Source organism: Melanerpes formicivorus, unplaced genomic scaffold (assembly GCF_026170545.1).
Source record: "Melanerpes formicivorus ecotype bairdi unplaced genomic scaffold, bMelFor1.0.p_v2 SCAF_3, whole genome shotgun sequence".
Taxonomy (NCBI): Eukaryota; Metazoa; Chordata; class Aves; order Piciformes; family Picidae; genus Melanerpes; species Melanerpes formicivorus.
The window spans coordinates 12,741,699-12,760,399 of NW_027142355.1; the positions used below are offsets into that span (position 1 = coordinate 12,741,699).

General features: G+C 41.5%; 1 protein-coding gene across 1 annotated transcript in view; it reads left to right on the forward strand.

Annotated features, from left to right (window-relative positions):
- The first annotated feature begins 5,891 nt into the window (after positions 1-5,891).
- Positions 5,892-18,701, forward strand: part of LRRK2 (leucine rich repeat kinase 2) — a 62,754-nt gene continuing 49,944 nt past the window's right edge. Inside the window, exons 1-7 of the mRNA XM_068166712.1 lie at positions 5,892-6,234; positions 6,316-6,401; positions 9,771-9,877; positions 12,064-12,152; positions 13,121-13,255; positions 13,925-14,059; positions 16,582-16,713. Of these exons, the coding sequence (XP_068022813.1) occupies positions 6,075-6,234; positions 6,316-6,401; positions 9,771-9,877; positions 12,064-12,152; positions 13,121-13,255; positions 13,925-14,059; positions 16,582-16,713 (844 nt within the window). The 5' untranslated portion in view covers positions 5,892-6,074. The remainder of the gene's footprint in view (positions 6,235-6,315; positions 6,402-9,770; positions 9,878-12,063; positions 12,153-13,120; positions 13,256-13,924; positions 14,060-16,581; positions 16,714-18,701) is intronic.

An 18,701-nucleotide genomic window follows, 5' to 3' on the forward strand; every position in this document is an offset into this window, starting at 1 on the left:
ACCAGCATCACACAGAATAAAATTAAAGTAAGCTACCAACACCTCATGGAGGATGGTCAGATGCCTTTCTCTACTACGGTGAGCTGCTTCAACTGCAAACAGATGCAGCAGCACTTCATTTGTATAGCTCCTGGTCTACGACCAGCTTGCTGCTACTACCAAAGCTCAGAATAGTGGAAAGGTGACATGGCCTCTGTATCAGGCTGTAACTTAACTGTGCCCCAGTTGGTTAGTAAGAGGAATTCCCTGAGGGAGAGTAGTAGGAAGCAGTAGGAAACAAGGACTGGAGAATTGCCCATCAGATTGACAGATTGCTAGTTAAATTCAAATTACATAGTGTGCAGACTTGGCATCTTCTGGACTTCTTGCAGCACAACTCTCACTTATCTCCAGAAATTTTTGGAGCACTTGAAGCATCAACTTACCTTACTGTCTGTACAGATAGGATACATATGATGTACTGCACAGGTCTTGAGCATATTTCAGTCATTCATGACAAAACCAACCAAACAAACAAACAAAACCCCCACCTTTTTGCTATCAGTAAATAAGAACTATCACATTGCTGTATTACTCAATTTCTGAGACTAACCATCTATCTCAGGCCCCTCCTTACTGCCTTCTGGCACACGCACAAATTGTATTCAAGGTAAAGTACTGAACCCATAAGAATAACAGCCTATATAAGAGCAAAGAACTTTCTTCCTTCTAAAACCAGTGTAGTTCAATTCACTGATAAATGAACAGAGAGGGGGAAAAATATGTTATTGGACTTTCACTTACCTTGGTGGTACGTTCTCAAATTCTGCTTCAGGGTTTTACACTATTTGCATCCCTGCCTTTATTTGTGAGCTTTATAAAGTATAGCTTGATTACTGCATTCAGTTTTGGACCCCTCACTACATGAAAGACACTGATGTCCTGGAGTAGGTCCAGAAAGGGAAAGGAAGCTAGTGAAGGTTCTAGAGCACAAGTCCTTTGAGAAGCAGCTGAGGGAACTGAGACTGTTTAGTCTGGAGAAAAGGACCTTATTGCTGTCTACAGCTACCTGAAAAGAGGCTGTGGCAAGGTGGGTATTGGTCTCATCTCGCTAGTAACAAGTGATAGGATGAGAGGAAATGACTTCAAGTTGCACTGGAGGAGGTTTAGATTGAATATTAGAAGAACTTCTTCACTGAAAGGGTTATCAAACACTGGAACAGACTTCCCAAGGGGTGGTTGAAACACCATCCCTGGAGCTGTTTAAAAGACAGGTATGGTGCTAAGAGACATGATTTAGCACCACACTTGGTAGACTTAGATAGTGGTTGGACTTGATGATCATAAATGTCTTTTCCAACTGAAACAATTCTATTATTCTATAAATGTTGATGGCAGATAGGCATTACAGCACAACTGAAGAGACCCATAAAAATTAAACTGGCATGTATAGACAAAGCCCTAGACAAAGGAAAACCACATACCTGGCACAGTAAACCCACTGGTGTTGTAAAGTATTAGTTGAAGTCATTAAGAAATTACTTAAATAAATAAGAAATTAAATAATCCCAAGATGAGCAGTGCTAGCCTCTAGCCAGTCAGCAAAACCAGTTCTCTGTGCTCTGTAGCGTAGCAGGGATGGTCTTATAGAAAAGCAGCATATGGAGAGGTAGTACCTTCAAAGAGACCAAACATTATTAAGTAGATCATATGGCACAGGTTTTCTATTATATCCAGGGTCCATATATTTCAGCCACTCTGAAAGTGTTGATTCTTCTTGGCTATTGTTTTCGTGCATTCATTGCTGTTAAATCCTCAGCTGTGGCAACCTCCTTTTAAAATCTATATCCCCTTGCAAGTCCAAAGCCAAGTGCTATTTCTTCACAGATCAGTTGCTCCCTCCTTGATCCCTCTGCCCCCAGCCTACTTCAAGACAATCATGAAGACTGTGACCAGGAATTTAGGCTCTATTTGCATCTTCTTAGAAATGAGCCACAAGGTACACTTAAGTGTTCAGTTAGTTCTTTTCTTAAACTTCATATCAAATCAAAGCTTTCCCTCTCTAACAGAAGCTCTTTAGTCAGCTGGATACTGGCAGAGAACATCCTGAACATCTTCCTCAGTTTCTAATTTAGACACACCAAGTGCATCATCAGCTATTTAGCAGAAAAGAGCATGAAAAATTCGAGACTGGGTTCAGAGACCGTGTATTACTCTATTCGAAGTATAGCTACCACTAGGTGTCAGCCCAGTTTAAGAAACGATATATGCAAATTTCTTTTAAACTCACTTTCAATATACCCTAACTTACTAACTATATCATGGAAATATTAATATATATATATATGATGTTTTTAAACTGACTGGAAGGAACACACCTAATGATATTTGCAGAAGAGCATACTGTCGAATACCTTGCACCTTTTCAGAACTCAAGTACGGCACCTGTTTTCACAAAGGTAACTTTCATAGCATCATTTAGGCTGGGAAAGACCTCTAGGATCAAGTCCAATAATAAAAATACCACTGCCCAGTCCACCACTAAACTATATCACCAAGGTCCCCATCTACATGTCTTCTAAATAACTCCAGAAACGGTGACTCAGCATCTTCCCTGGGCAGCCTGTTTCAATGCTTGACACTCTTTTCAATGAAGACACTTTCCCCAATATTCAATCTAAACATCCCCTGTCATATTTTATGATTCAGGTGACAAAATTAATAGATGAGGGGCGAGCAACTGATGTCATTTACCTGGACCTGAGCAAAGCCTTCGACACTGTCTCGCACCACATCCTGGTCTCCAAACTGGTGACACATGGGTTTGATGGGTGGACCACTAGATGGATAAGGAACTGGCTTGATGGCTGCACCCAAAGAGTGGCTGTCAATGGCTCCATGTCCCAGTGGAGGCCAGTGACAAGCGGAGTCCCTCAGGGATCAGTCCTGGGACCTGTCTTGTTCAACATCTTTGTGGGTGACATGGACAGTGGCATTGAGTGCACCCTCAGCAAGTTTGCTGATGACACCAAGCTGTGTGGTGCAGCAGACACGCTGGAGGGAAGGGAGGCCATCCAGAGGGACCTTGACAGGCTGGAGAGGTGGGCACAAGCCAACCTCATGAGGTTCAATAAGAGCAAGTGCAGGGTCCTGCACCTGGGTCGAGGCAATCCCAGGCACAAATACAGGCTGGGCAGTGACTGGCTGGAAAGCAGCCCTGAGGAGAGAGACTTGGGGGTGCTGGTGGACAAAAAGCTCAACATGAGCTCTCAATGTGCACTTGCAGCCTGCAAAGCCAATCAGATCCTGGGCTGCATCAGAAGTGTGGCTAGCAGGTCGAGGGAGGTGATCCTCCCCCTCTACTCAGCCCTGGTGAGACCCCACCTGGAGTACTGTGCCCAGTTCTGGAGCCCCTATTACAAGAGGGATGTGGAGGTGCTGGAACGTGTCCAGAGAAGGGCCACAAGGATGATCAAAGGGTTGGAGCACCTCTCCTATGAGGACAGGCTGAAGGAGTTGGGGCTGTTCAGTCTGGAGAAGAGAAGGCTCCGAGGTGACCTAATTGTGGCCTTCCAGTATCTGAAGGGGGCCTACAGGAAGGCTGGGGAAGGACTTCTCAGGATCTCAGGTAGTGATAGGACTAGGGGGAATGGAATGAAGCTGGAGGTGGGGAGATTCAGGCTAGATGTGAGGAGGAAGTTCTTCACCATGAGAGTGGTGAAACCCTGGAATGGGTTGTCCAGGGAGGTGGTCGAGGCCCCGTCCCTGGGGGTGTTTAAAAGCAGGCTGGATGAGGCTCTGGCCAGCCTGATCTAGTGTGGGGTGTCCCTGCCCATGGCAGGGGGGTTGGAACTAGATGATCCTTGCAGTCCCTTCCAACCCTGAATGAAACTATGAAACTATGAAACTATGAAACTGTCCTGGGCTCATTTCCTTTTGTCCTATCACTTGCTATTTGGGAGAAAAGACCAACAGTCATATCACTACAACCTCCCTTCAGGTAGTTGTAGAGAGCATTAAGGTCTCCCCTCAGCTTCATTTTCTCCAGACTAAACAAGCTGTTCCCCTCCGTCACTCCTCACAGGACTTGTGCTCTGGACCCTTCACCAGCTTTGCTGTTCTTTGGAAACACTTAAGCACCTTAATGTCCTTGCAGCAAGTGGCCCAAAACCTGAACCCAGTATTCAAGGTGCACCCTCACCAGTACTGAGTACTGTGGGACAATCACTTTTCTAGTCCTGCTGGCCACATTGTTCCTCGATTGCTTGGGCACACTACTGGCTCATATTCAGCCAGTTGTCAACCAACATTCCCAGGTTCTTTTCCACCAGGCAGCTTTCCAGTCGCTTTCCCCCAGGCCTGCAGTATTACGTGGGATCGTTGTGATGGAAGTGCAGGATGCAGCACTTGTCCTTGTTGAATCCCACACAATTGGTCTCTGCCTACCCAGCCTATTCTAGTCCCTCTGTAAAGCGTTCCTACCCGCAAGCAAACAAACACTCCCACCCAATTTAGAGTCACCTATAAACTTAATGAGGGTGCACAATCCCCTCATCCAGATCACTGATAAAGATATTAAGCAGGACTGCCCTAATAATGAGCCCTGTCAAGCACCATTTGTGACTAGTTACCAACTGGATTTAACTCCATTCACCACAACTATCCGTGTCCAGACATCTAACCAGTGTTTCACCCAGCAAAGAGTACACTCATCCAAGCCTGTCCTTTTGGAGTTGATACACCTTCATGTACAGTGTCCAGAGAACAAGCTCAGGTGCATAGGCAGTATTTAATCTTTTAAAATTCAAAGTCCTCAGAGCTACAACATAATTTGAAAAGATCTGCACAGGTTTCTGGTCCTGACACTGTTTGCTGAAGGACTGAATCCATTAACACCACAGAGGCTCTGCTGGCAACTAGAAAACAGCAGATGGACAATTTATCTCAGCTTCAGCCTTTAGACTCCAGTCCTGAGTTAGACCAAGCAGGTCTCAGGGTAGAGGTCTTTTGGCAGCCTGAATCTTCTCTTGTTGCCCTTTCGCATTTGTACTCTAATGGAGCCATAGACTTTGCCCCTGTCCTAATTCTGTGATGTGAGTAGCCATGGAAGTGCCCTGGTTAGAAAGAAAGAGAAAATAAAATACTGTACAAAAGAAGATATCTGCTGAAAAATACTGACAAAGAAATGCCTGCCAGCCAGCCCGGGAACTAGGCCTGGAAACCAGAAACATCCTTGAAAAGTGCAGCTGGCCTTTGTGGAGTGTACCTAGAAAACAGAGACATCCTAAGACACCATTGCCAAGCACCAAACCCAAGAAACTCTAACAGTAACTTATCTGAAAAAGTGGGCACAATCTGGTGAAATAGATACTGGTTTGAAAGAACAAAAACCAGCAACTATTGGCTGTTACAGGTGAAAAAACCTATGCCGCTGAAATTACTCCAGGCTGAACAACCCCAATGCCTGTCTCCATAGGAGAGGTGCCCTCTGATCGTTGTCATGGCCCTCCTCTAGACCTGCTCCATCATGTGTTGGGGATCCCAGACCTGCACACAGTATTCCAGCTGAGGTCTCACCTTCTGGGCTGCAAGTGCGCATTGTTTGCTCATGTCTAGCTTCTTGTCCACCAATACCACCAAGTCCTCTTTCACACACTTCTTTCTATCACATCTTCCCTCAGCCTGTATTGACAGTGAGGATTGCCCTGACCCAGGATCTTGTTCAATCTTACGATATTCTCCTGAGCCCACTTCTCCAGCTTGTCACGGAAAGGTGCCAGCTGCCAGCGCGCTGACGGGCTTTTACGCGAGAGACGTTGGCGCCCTCTAGTGGTGTCCGCCCTGCGGCAGAGGCTGAGCTATCGAGGCGGTAGCGTCCCTGGAGCGGTACGTCAGGAGGGGCGTGTGGCAGCGGGAAGGGTGGCTCGAAACAGCCGCGTGACGCCGGTCAGGCGGGCGGCTGTGGCTGCGCAGCGCGGCGGCTGCGGCGGGACGAGCCCGCGTCACCCAGCCCTCGTTACCCAGCCCTCGTTCGCGCAGGCCGCGGTAGCGGCGGATGGGGTGAAGGGGCCGCCACAGAGGGCGGCGGGTCGGCCATGGCCAGTGCCGGCCCTGAAGAGGAGGCGGCGGCCGTGAGGGAGGAAGAAGCCCTGAAGAAGCTGGTCGTCCGGCTACAAAACGTCCAGGAGAGGAAGCGGGTGGAGACCCTGGTGCAGACCCTGAGCGATCTGCTGGAGCTGGCGGCCGGGCAGAGCGGTAAGGCTCTGGCGATCGGGCCGTTCTGCCGAGCTGCTCCCGCCGCCTGTCTAATGTGGCCTGTCTCTGTGCCCCCTACAGCTCCCCGGCTCTTCAGCGGCAAAAATGTCCATGTACCCTTGCTGCTAGTGGTGGACCTGTACCCGGGAGCGGCTTGCGTGCAGCAGGTAGGGGCGGCGCGGCGCGGCGCTGGGGGGTCGCAGGAGGGCGGGGGCCGGGGCCGCCTTCGCGCCGCTCCGGCGTCGCTCCTTCGGCTGAGGAGAACACCGCAGTCCTTTCCTGGAATATAAGTTATTGCTCCGCTTGTTTGTTTCTGTTTAGCTTCTTGTCTCCTCGATCACTTTAAGAACTGCTGTCACTCTATAAAAGGGTTGTGTATCCGCTTGCATTCAAAGGAACAGGTGTTGGAGCTTTTTGCAGGTACCACTTGTTGCATCTCTACTTTAAAATAAACGGCAGAAGACGACGAGGTAGAGAATACAAATTATGCAACGTGAATACTGTATGACATAGGCTTCTAAATTACCAATAATGTTATCTAGTATGTTTTCAATGTGTCAGTACTGAATGTTGCCGTGATCAAAGTTCTGAAAACCAGAACTTTGTAATATGAATTCATGCATGTGTAGCCCAGTCCTTGAAAGAGGCTTGTACTAGCCCTTTTTTTTTTTTTTTTTTCGAGAGGAAAGCCCTATCTTTTAGCTGAAAGTAGGTTCTGTGATTCAAGCTTCTGCTTGGGTACTCCTATAAGTTAACATTGGCCCATTTAGGCCAAGTTTGGCATTTGCACAATTCAGTGTTGTCATATGAAACAGCTCCTTCCTGGCAGGCATGTATTACATTTCTGACTATGTTCACTTTAAAGGATGTTTATAAACTTAAGATGTGTCTACAAATCACTGTTGTTGTGTTTGGGGTGTTGTTTTTTTCCCTTTTTTATTAAGATTGTTTGTATGGTTACAATATTTTGGCCATTTTTATTTTTTTTTTTTTACTATTTTCAATTCAGCTAGAAGGCAAAACATAAATTACATTATAAATGCCTCTTAAATAATAGTATATTTTAAAGGCAGGAGGGTTTTTTTGTGTGTGCTTTTTGTTTGTTTGCTTGTTTTCCTAGTAGAATTTAGCTAGAGGTTAAAAGCATAAAATTTACATTAAAATATGAAAATATACTTGTGTAGAGTTTAATTAGGAGTAACAGTGACTTCAGGTTTCCTTTGAAGATTAAATATTTATGTAGAGTCTGAAGTTTTAACTTCTTTTACTATTCAGTTGTGAGAAATACAGAAGGTTGAACAAGCAGTTATTTTCAGGATAGAGCATATTATGTAGGTAACGGTGTATAAACCTGTGGTGGGTTGAAGTTTCCCATTCACATTAATGAAGCACAACTCAGTTGGGAGCAAATGGAAGCTTTAGACAAGGAAGTAAAAAATATTAAATGTAACCACAATTAATAGTTGGTCTGAAATGGCAGCACAAAACTTTGAAGTGCCTAAGGAAGATAGTGATTGATTACTTTTTTGACAATGTTAAAAATGCCTCACTCTGATTTAATATAGAATTCAAATGGATATTTAGTCTTATCTGTGCCTACACTTGCATCTGACACTGTTTCTGTTTAGAAGTTTTGGAGCTCCTTTGCATTACTACATTATAATAAAGTATGAAATTCATAGCCTGTGCAGTTGTGATACTTGCAAACATTAACCATATGTTAGTAGAGCTGTCTTCTTCATTCACTGTGACTTGTTTACAGTCTTTGTTAGTACACAATCCTCACTTTCTGGCAGTGGTGAAGTAATGTAGTCCTGGTTTCAGTGTGGTCTCATTACTAATGACTTTTCATTGAATAAATGGATTAATCAACCACTTTTGGTGGTGTAATAAAATTGACTCATATAGGAGAATAAACACAGTAAGGGGCATATCTGAAATGAAAATTTTCATTTCCTCCCCTCCTTAACTGGTTACAAAGCATGTTGTGCTGCTGCTCCACTGGCTTGTACAGAGTAAATTTGCTTAATGGATACATATTGCAAGTACTGGTGCAAGTTGAACTACAGGCACGAACTCTGCAAGCTTCTTTAGAAGTAGGAAAGTACTGGTCTGGAAAGTCCATAGTGCTTTAAAGTAAAATAGGTGACTTTCAGTAGTTACTCTGGCAATAATTGGAGCACATTAGAAACTCTGGAGCAAAATATGTTTGTGCTCGAGTAAAGTGCAGTCACCTGAGTTTTATTGTCTCACATAGAAGATATAACCTAATGTAATACAAATTCATTGCATGCTATCAATTAAAAGGGTCTGATTTAAAAATAACAAGAGTTTCAGTGCTGCCACCAGCTGTTTCCATGTATAGGGACCTGTTGAAATGTTTAAAAGAACATTATTGTTGAGCATTCTCTCTTTTACCTCAGGTTGTGATTTTAATATTGTAGGATAGCCAACATGTCAGCATCCGCATTTCTTATTAGTGTTTGTCACAACCATCCAAATAAAAATGTTTAATGGAAATATAAATTTTATCAGAAACAGTTTTAATACCAAAAGGAATTTTCTAAAGTCATTAAGGTAATTTTCATCTGGGTCTAGATTTTACAAGAACAGTTAGGATGACATGAAATGAGACTTCTAAAATAAAATATTTTCTCATCAGTATGTGGTGTTTGAATTAATGGTCACCTCTACAACATCTTTGCCATGCAGATTTGAAATTTACACCTGACTGATTGTCACTGATAAACTCTGTTTTGCTTGGAATGTGGAAAATTACATAATTACGTGTCATTATCTTGGGAAGACTGATAGGTACTAAGACTATTCTTTGCATTTATGTTTAGTCAGTTACACAGACCAGCTTAGTCTTCACAAACACCCATAGTAATTGATTTGCACTCTCACGTTGAGCCAGCCAGCTTGCTATCCAAGCAAGAGGAGATCATGGAAATCGGTTCATGATCAAGTCTGCAGATATTAATTGTAATTCTCTTAAAACATTTGGCTCTGCAAATCTATACCAAAAGAGAAACAAAACTACTGCAGATAGCATGAACATAGCCCCTGTAACCAAGTAAATGGAAGGTAAGAGCAGAATTCTTTTCAACCCCTATCATGCTGTAATCCTGTAAATTCCATTTCCAAGGGAGCTACATCACCCTTTTCATACTTGCCTAAACTGTCATGAAAGCTATCTAGATTCAAGCCTATGCTATTCCTATGGGTGGCCTTACTCTACCACACTTGCAATCCCATGTCTCTGCAGTCTTGCAGGCTGGAGGGTTAGACATTTCCTTTTATGTTCTTTGGAAGTAGTCATTTACATTTCTGTTGGATTCAGAATCATTAGCATATCTGTTTTACCTCCATCTTTTAACATTTATGTAGTTTGTTTTGCCTTGCATTACTTTTCCCTTGTTAATTTAACTAGATAACTTTTGAAAACATCTTCCAAAAGCCAAGAATATTAGAAGACACCATGAAAGTTCCAAACAGAATGTGTATTCTGAAATAGCTGTGGTTTTGTTTTACAGATGGGTTGGTCACTTCTTTGTAAATTAATAGAAATTTGTCCAAGTACTCTACAAAACATAGCTCCCAAGGATGTTGGGAAGGACTGGGAAGTACTTGGTGTTCACCAGTAAGTATTTTATGTACGATGAGTCTTCTGGAATGCTGGTTATCATGGCAGTGTCTGTGTGCAATGAAATACATTTATATAAAGTTATTACATCAGCTTCTAAATGATTGAATGATTTTGTGGGTTTCTTTGGCCTTCAGAATGGGATACTCATACAAGCAGGGATCTTATCTGTGTCTAAATGCCTGATGGTGAAAGTAAAGGAGGCTTTTCTCAGTGGTGCCCAGTGACAGGATGAGAAGCAGTGGCCACAAATAAATAGGAAATTCCACTTAAACATTTTTTTTAAAACCAAGCAAAACAAAAGAAGTAAACCCATTTGTTGTGAGGTTGATCAAGCAGTAGAACAAGTTGCCTAGAGAGGTTGTGAAGTCTCAAGCTTTAGAGATATTCTGAACCTGATTGGACAGTGTCCCTGAGTACTCGTCTGTAGTTGGCCCTGCTTTGAGTGGAGGAGTAGAAATAGGAAACATCCAGCAGTCCCTGCAAATCTAAGTGATGCTGGGATTCTGTGATTATCGATGTCTTCTAGTTTAATAAACAGATACATTATTACCTGAATGGCTCTGTGTGTGTGTTCTTTACAGATACGGTATCCGTAAGCATAAAGTAGAGCAAATTGAGAGTAAGGATATTTGTCACACCTAATCTTAGTTGTTTGTTGTAATTAACTGATCCCCTCAACTACTGTGAGGTCAACAGACACAGTTACCTTCAAACAGGATGGTTCATTCCATTACCCTGGAGCAAACTGGTTTGGACTTGCTTGTCTCTGTTCAGTAGCTGTTGAGGGAGCCTAACCACCTGGTTTTTGGATGGCTGTGGTTAAGTAGGGTGAAAAGCCATATAGGTTAGGTATAATATGAATAGGGGGACAGGGCTTGGTTTGGTGTTCTCTCGCTTGGATAGATTGCCTCATTTAGGGCTGACAATGACAACTAGAAGCTACAGCCTTGTAACTTGGCTGGTGAATCTGCCTCTACTTTTATTGTTTTCGCTGTACCCTTCCTTAGGCTGCTATTGTGAGATCATTTGTATGAAGATGCAGTGTGGTTTTGGGAGGGCTTGTTTGTTTTACAATGGTTAGATCAGCAAGAGAATAAACTTCCTTGAAAGAAGCATTGGCAGTTTTTGTTACGAATTGAAAGTGATTTTGATTGCTTTTCATGAGTAAGGAACAACTGAGCTGAAGCTGTAAAGCTAGTAACAATTTCTTGGGCAACTTGGGGACTTGTGAACTGACTGAGACATACTCTGAGAGCTATTCATTCTTGGGACCCAGAAAAATTACTCTTTTGGGCTGGTCTTTCCCATAGCCTTTTCAGAGCCCATGCAGTGTGAGCACTTGAGTAAAGCGTCCTTTTCAAATTTAAACTTTATTAAAGATCTGTTGATAACATTGCTGTACACAGTTCCTTCTCACTGACAGATTTTTAGCCAACTCTGTATCCTGAGCTGGCGTGTTGACAGGATATTGTCCAGTTTGATACGTGCACTGGATTTTCCACACTATGTAGCGTTATTTGTCTCTCTCTGTTTAAATATTCAACTTTAGTTGCCTCTGATGCAGCATTTCAGAGGTTAATATTCCTGGTTCTCAAGTTGGGCCACCCAAAAAGTAAGGAATATACAACTGACAGTCTACTAAATGTTTCTTTTTAGTGATTTGTCCAGCATCATGGAAGTGCCCTATGGTGGAAGCTAAAGAGTTCTTCAAGATGCTGGTCAAGTTCTCTGACTGGGAAACTGCTACTTCTCTTCCAGCAGTCCCTTGATTGTTCACCATAACTTAACTCTGGCAACAAACACAAAGGAACATACTGTCCACTGTCTGCTGCATTATACAACCCTGCTTTCTTTAGATTAACTGCCATCCTAAGTGTGACTTGTCCCTTGTAGAGTTACTATTATATTAATTAATGAAAAATTAAAGCAAAATTGAAAACTTGCACATCGTTATTTTAACAAAGTATGAAAATTATTAGAAGGACAGCATTACTTCATTACTAACTTAAAACAAAACCATAAACTGAATTTTCTTTTAAAAAATCAGGAAATTTATAAGGTTTTTTTCTAATTTATGTATTTTTGTTTTTAAGGTTAATGTTTGATTATCAGTTTCGTGTATGTTAATATTTCTTTAGCCTTAACTTATTTCCCCCTTTTTTTCTGGTTTTAATTTTTAGGCAAATTCTTAAAATGCTTACAGTTTACAAAGGAAATATAAATCTCTCAGTAGTAGGATTAAAAGCATTAAATCTACTCCTCATGTCAGGTATTGTATGCTTTATGTTCCTACTTTGTCCAAGCTTTTAAAATACAGAGCTGTAGTGTAAAGCGTCGGGCCTCATTTTTCTCTCTTTTATTATATAAAGTCTCTTGTTTTTTGTACTTGTATATATTTGTATACAGAATAAGAGCTCTGATCTGAATGCTTTTTACTCAGGTAGGAAGGAGTCTCCAAATTTTAAAGCTGTTGAAGAGCATGATCAATTAATCTTGTAAACTTGTTATTAGCATAGACACACATACTTGCTGTAGAATAATTAAGTAAAATGAGTAAAAGTTGGGTTTTTTCCCACACCAGTATAAATCTGGTGACATTCTGATTTACTCCCTTCAGTACTGGTTAGTTATTACTTCTGAAAACAGTAAATCATCTCTGGATTTTCTGTTATTCTGCTCTGCAAAGACCTGATCTTACCAGGTACTGAAGTTGTTCAGTTTCAGGCTGAACAAATGCCTGAGACAGTGAAAATACAGTTTCCTGATAGAGATGGTCTGATTCATGGTTCACTGTAACTAACAGGTACACTTCAAATCCCCTCTTGCTTCTGTCAGTTAGTGTAGTCCTGTCCCCTTGCTTCTACCAAACTTACTTCTTTGTTAAACTTTTTGGCTTGCTGTGAATGCAAAAAGGAATTTTGGGTGGGTTCATTTTCTGAGAGTTTAGTAAGTTGAACTGGCATTGAGGGATCAATTAGGCAAAGCAGTGTTTGGTGGAAACAAGAATGGAGTGGGGAAGCTCTTTTTGGCACTAATACTTCTGGACATCTTTGTTTTAGTTAAAAAATAACTACCTTAAGAGATAATGTCCTCTTGTGCTATACAGGAACCTGAATTTGGGCCATCACAGTAAATTTTAAGGGCAATACCAATGAATTTTGCGGTTTAATGGTTAATGATAGTGCTCCAATAAAAATGTTGAGGACTATTCAGTGCAACATTTCTTCTGCTATGCAGATGTAATTGCTTTCCTACTCTTGGAAGAAGAAGTGGATGTTTTTTCCTTGGTATTTAATGCCATGCACACCTTCCCTACGAATGAAGAGATCCAGCAACATGGATGTAAAGCATTACAGAAACTTTTTGAGAAAGGTATTTATATTTTGTAGTTTATTAGGTTAGAAAAATGTATAGAAAAATATATAGATTGGGAGTGGACCAGATAAGGGAACCGATCCAGGTTGAGAAAGAACAACATATTTTAAATGTTGTAAGCAGAGTAATTTTCCAAATCTAGTTCATTGCACAGCTATGCATTCCTTTCAGCACAAATGACAGGAGAGAAGGATGGAAAAGTGTTTAACTGTTTTTGCAGTGAAGTATCGAAGTATGGAAGGAACTCCATTATCAAAAAGGAAGTTGAGAAGTGGAATAAAACCATGCAGCATGCAAAAGGCATTCAGTAAAATTATTTTTACTGTATGCTTAGCCTTTCCTTCACTGGTCTACTGTCTCAGTGAGAAAGACTTGAAGTTCATTACGTGAAAAAGACTAAAAGACCTTTTTTTATTTTTTTAAATGTAGGATCACAGGGAAGCATTTAAAAGTTAGATCTCAGTTACATCAAGTCTAGGCTAGAAAATTATCTTCATAAAATAGGTCCATTTATAGTAAAAGGAGTCATAACTGTGGAAGTCGATGCATAGGAAGAGTGCCTTCTGTGAAATGTAAAGAAGCTTGATAAAAACAATTGTGTTTTCTTCTGTTGTACCAGGATATGAATTCTTTCCTCAAAACATACTGTATCTCTTTTCAATTTAGTTCCAGAAGAGCAGCTGACCGAATTTGTTGAAAGCAAAGATCATATGATCATACTGCAAGTATTTAAAGAGTTTCCAGAGAACGAAGAGGTGATTCTTCCTGCTCTTTATTCATTACATTCCTTGGCTGGTCCACGTAAGTTCATTATATATATTGGAAGTTATTTTCAGTTCCTCATCTCCCATAGCATCCATCATGATGCTCACTTCAGTTTGTGGTTATCTTTCAGTAGCTGGAAAAAAATCTGAACTGGTTGGGAGTTGCCAGGCAACTCATTTTCCTGTTTTCTTTGGGAAATATTGTTTTGTCGTTTTCATAATCAGCTGTTCTTACAAAGCTGAAAACTCTTACAGAGAATAGAAAGAGACTTTTGTCTGCTTGAAGTGATAGAGATGCTCATCAGGGTTGTAGAGGCTGAAGTCTGTTTTTTAATACTTGAAAGTATGGCAGCAATTTCATCTTGTTATCACAGTTGTGACTGCTTCCCATTCATTGGTAGTCACAATTTTGGCAAACACAGAGCTGAGTCCTGCTTTCCATGTCTTCCATGAGTACATAATGTTGTGCTACGGCAAGCGTTGTCCCTCACAAAGCCTGGCTTATGCAACCTGTCTGACTATAGGAACTGTGCTAGCCCCATGTATGCCACAAAGCAAGAACTAGTCTGGAGTGTCCCATGTTTTAAGACTCCATTTAGTTTCTGTTTCTCAGATTTCTTGCTATTCAGTGTTCTGTTAAAAGTTAGATATTCCTTGAACCAGAAATAATTTAGCCCAGGTGTCATGCCTTTTTCTAAGGAAGAGGATGCCAAATGCTAAGTGCTTTTTGAAATAGGAAGTACTTGTACAAGACATGCCAAGAGAAGGGCATGATGAAGAACTTCTCTAAAGTAGGTGTTTAACACTCTGATTTCTGAGGGTGCCACAGTACGTGCCAGAAAGTGGAAAAAATTATTCACTGTAAGTTCTCAGTCTAACTTATCCAGTAGTAAAATGTTTGTCATGTCATCCCCTGAAGTTCAAGTCTTTATTCTAAAGTTACATCAAGGATTTGTACCTTACTATGCCTTCTTTCACTAATACATACATGGATTTTGCTCCAGTTCATATGTCATGAGAAATTGAAGGATAAGAGTTTATTCCAATGTGGTACAAGAACTCTCAAATTCCAGTAGTGTCGATGGAATGAGAAAATGCTTTGCTGACAACTGTCCTCCAAAGTCCAAAGTGTAAAATGTGAGCCATCTAATGGCAGTCATAGGCAGCCATCCAGGCTTCTCTTCTGTTTCATGGGGAGAAATGAGTACCTTGAGAGGAAATTTACCTAACCCTAAGAGGTGAATCACCACAGGGATAACTTCAGCAGTTGTTTTGAGAACCTAAATGACCAAGGTTTGGTAGCTCAGATTAAGTGAGACCCATTCTACCTCCTTTTCTCTACCTTTTCTGGCACAACGGTGGGTCACTGCAAATGTACCATTGCTTGGTTCTTGCAAGACTTAAGTGTGCAGTTAATTATGCTCTCTCTGTATTAATGATTTTGAAATCTTCAGAGTATTGGCACCTGTTTATAATTGGCACCTGTGAAATGATGACCTGCTGTGAAGTTGAGCAATATTGTTTTGTGAAACATACCTTTAAAAAGGTGTTTTCAGTTGAGAATGACATGAGTAAACTTTACAGAGTATCATTATTTAATATCCAGAGACATATTATTTTTAAGATTTCCTGCTTCTTTTAAACCACTAATTATCTTTAATGATACAGTTGTGAATATTCCTTTTACATTGTTTACAGGAAAGCCAAGCTGTTGAAAGAATTATTAAGAAAGTTTATAGACCTCAGCAGAGCAATGCTAACTCCTTTGGAGTCAGTAACAGGAGTCTGTTTCATTCATTGGGGCCAGGATTTTGTCTAAGATTTTCTGGGTTCATATTCTGTCTCATACCATGGATAGATATACAAGGAAATTTTCATACACTGTGTTTTAAATAACATCAAACTGTTTTGCCTTACCTTACTAGATGTGGGATCTCTCAGTCCTGAGTAGGAATGGATGAATTCTGTCTTTTTGGAAGCTTCTATGAATGTTGTATTTGTTTTTGTATTTGGCCTGTGTATTAAGCAATAAGCATGGTGAGAGTGGCCAAGCACTAGCACAGGTTGCTAAGGCAGACTGTGGAATCTCCATCCTTGCAGATACTCATAAGCCAATTGGTTGTGATCCTATACAGCCTGCTCTTGGTGGGTCTGCTGCTTAAGCAGTGGAGTTGGACAAGATGACTTCCAGAGATCCCTTCCAACCTCAGCCCCTTGTGATTCTGTGAAATACAGAATATGCAATGACTTTCAAAACATTGCAGGAACATTAGATGAACATTTCTCTACCCTCAGCACACAATAGGTGTACAGTAGAACTAATTTAAGAATAACTTGGTAATTTGTGCCCTAGAAAAGAAGGCTAACTTAAAAGGTATTAATGACTACTAACAATTTCTATGGCAATACCAAACAAACAAAAAAAAAGAAGTTGCAAGGCAAAAACTGAAACAGAGGCCCAGTTTTATAAATAAATCCACTTAAATAAAGCCTGAATTAGAAGCCAGGAACATTGTGGGGTTTTCTTTCTTAGGGAGTAATTTTTGTTTCTTTCTTTAGCCAGCAATGTGGAAGTGCTTATGTCTGGAAATGTTCGCTGCTACAATGTTATAGTGGAAATGATGAAAAGTTTCCCTAACAGTGAAACAGTTCAGGAAGTCAGTTGCTGTTTGTTGCATAAGCTTACATTGGGTAAGTTCACAAAGTTATTTATGGTCAGCTTACTCTGACTGTTTAAGAGTTGGAATTAACTCATAGCAAGTGTTACAGGAAAGAGATGAACTGCTACTTCAGTTAATCCTCAGGGTGGTGTCTAGCTCCAGGTCTCTAATGATATAAACATACTGAGGTAACCCTGGCCACTGTCAATATAGTATCCTTTTGTGTTAAACTTCAGTAGGAATGACAGAAGCTGCCATCAAGACTAAAGTAGGGAGAAGAAAAGTGAAACAAGAGTGGGAGTATCACCAGATGACAATGGGAGAGCAGTATATATAGTTACTATATAAAGGAAGAAAATTCCTACTATTTCTTTCTTGAATTGCCACAAACAAATGATGCTACAGAATTACCTGGGAGATGTTCTCCAAAACTGTCTTTCCTTCCTGCAATTCTCAGAGATCTTTGCTTCATTCCTGCAGTCAGCTATGGTATCTGTTTTGGGACCCTCTATCCTGCAAGAGTGAAAGAACCACTGGTACCTGGTCTTCCCTTGACTTTGGGCAGAAGTGCTTTTATTGTCTGGACTTATATCAGCTAGTGTCACATCAAGATAAATGGCTGTTACAGTTTGAGCTGGGTGCCCCCCTGCAGTGTTTACTTCCTGTGTCCAGAAATCCAGCCCAGGGGTGGACACAGGAAATTATGTAGTATTTCATACCACAATCCTTTGCACCACTATAAGATGCAGTGCGGAGTCTAGCACTATCTCTTTTCTTCCTCCTCCGTCAGCCGGTAACTGGGGAGATGTCTCCTGGCTTTGGGCCTGGCTAGGCCTAAGGCCACGGGGGGATGGGCAGTCTCAGATCTGGCCAGCTGAGACTAGCCTAGCAGTGGGAGGGGGAAGAAGGAGCCCTGGGGGGTCTTGGATGTACCCTCAGGTGGGGATGGGGTCTCTCTGGGTCTGCTTTGGGATTTTTCTTTGTCACTCTGCTTTTGCTTTTCTGTAAAAGTTCACTGCTTTCTATTTAAACTTTCCATCACTTTTGCAATCCGTTTGTCTGAGTGTTTATTGTTGCCAGGGGTGGGGAAGGGGGCTGCCTCAACCCAGCACAATGGCAATGGCAAAAAGGGGTCAACTCCATACCCTCTCTTGACACTATGATAAGCTCAGCTGAAAAATTGCCATGTACTGCATAATAGAAATTCAAATAAAAATGTTTTCCTTCCTATTACATGCAAAAAGACTGAGAGTAGCTGGCTGAGCAGTCACCATTCCATGGCAGATTCTTTTCATCAATGACTCAGCTAAAGTTTCTCTTGACTTGGACTCCCTGATTCTTGCAGATGGTGGCCTAAAGATGCTAGTACCAGTGCATGACTCCCCTTAATCAAGTCAGTCCCATCCTTTCACCACTGATTTCTGCTTCTTCATGCGAGTATTATAAACTGCTACCCAGAGCAATTTTCAGTTCCCCTTCAGAAAGCTGAGGTGTATTTGCAGGTTTTGGGCAAGAGGTGACATTAACTTTGGTTTCCCCTGCAAGGCTAACTGCAAATAGGCAGGGAAACCAAGCACTTGTGGGGACACAGCAACTCTGACATGTCTTGATCTTGCCCTAAGCACGAATAGCTATCTTGCAGTTACGTGTTTGAGGTGTGTATGGTGAGCAAGAAGTAATAGTGGCAGTAAAGCAGCCACAAGATCTGTTTCCTCTTTCAGCAAAATAGATGCCCTTCATCTTAATAAGGAGCCACTTCAGGGGAGCTGTGGGAAGAGAAATCCCCAGGACTTACCCAGTTAGTGCTCTTGGAAATAGTCTGGAAGGTTGCCATATAGTCAACGTGGCTTTCGAAATTATTCTGATGGACACTTGTCCTAAAGCCATGTCAAATAGCAGTGGACTGTAAAGTCAGTATCTACTATCTTCCAAAACCACTGTCATGTGTTTTTGCTAATCTGGTAATAACAATAGTAGATTTGATTGTCATCTGAGTTTTAACTGACTGATACCTATTTG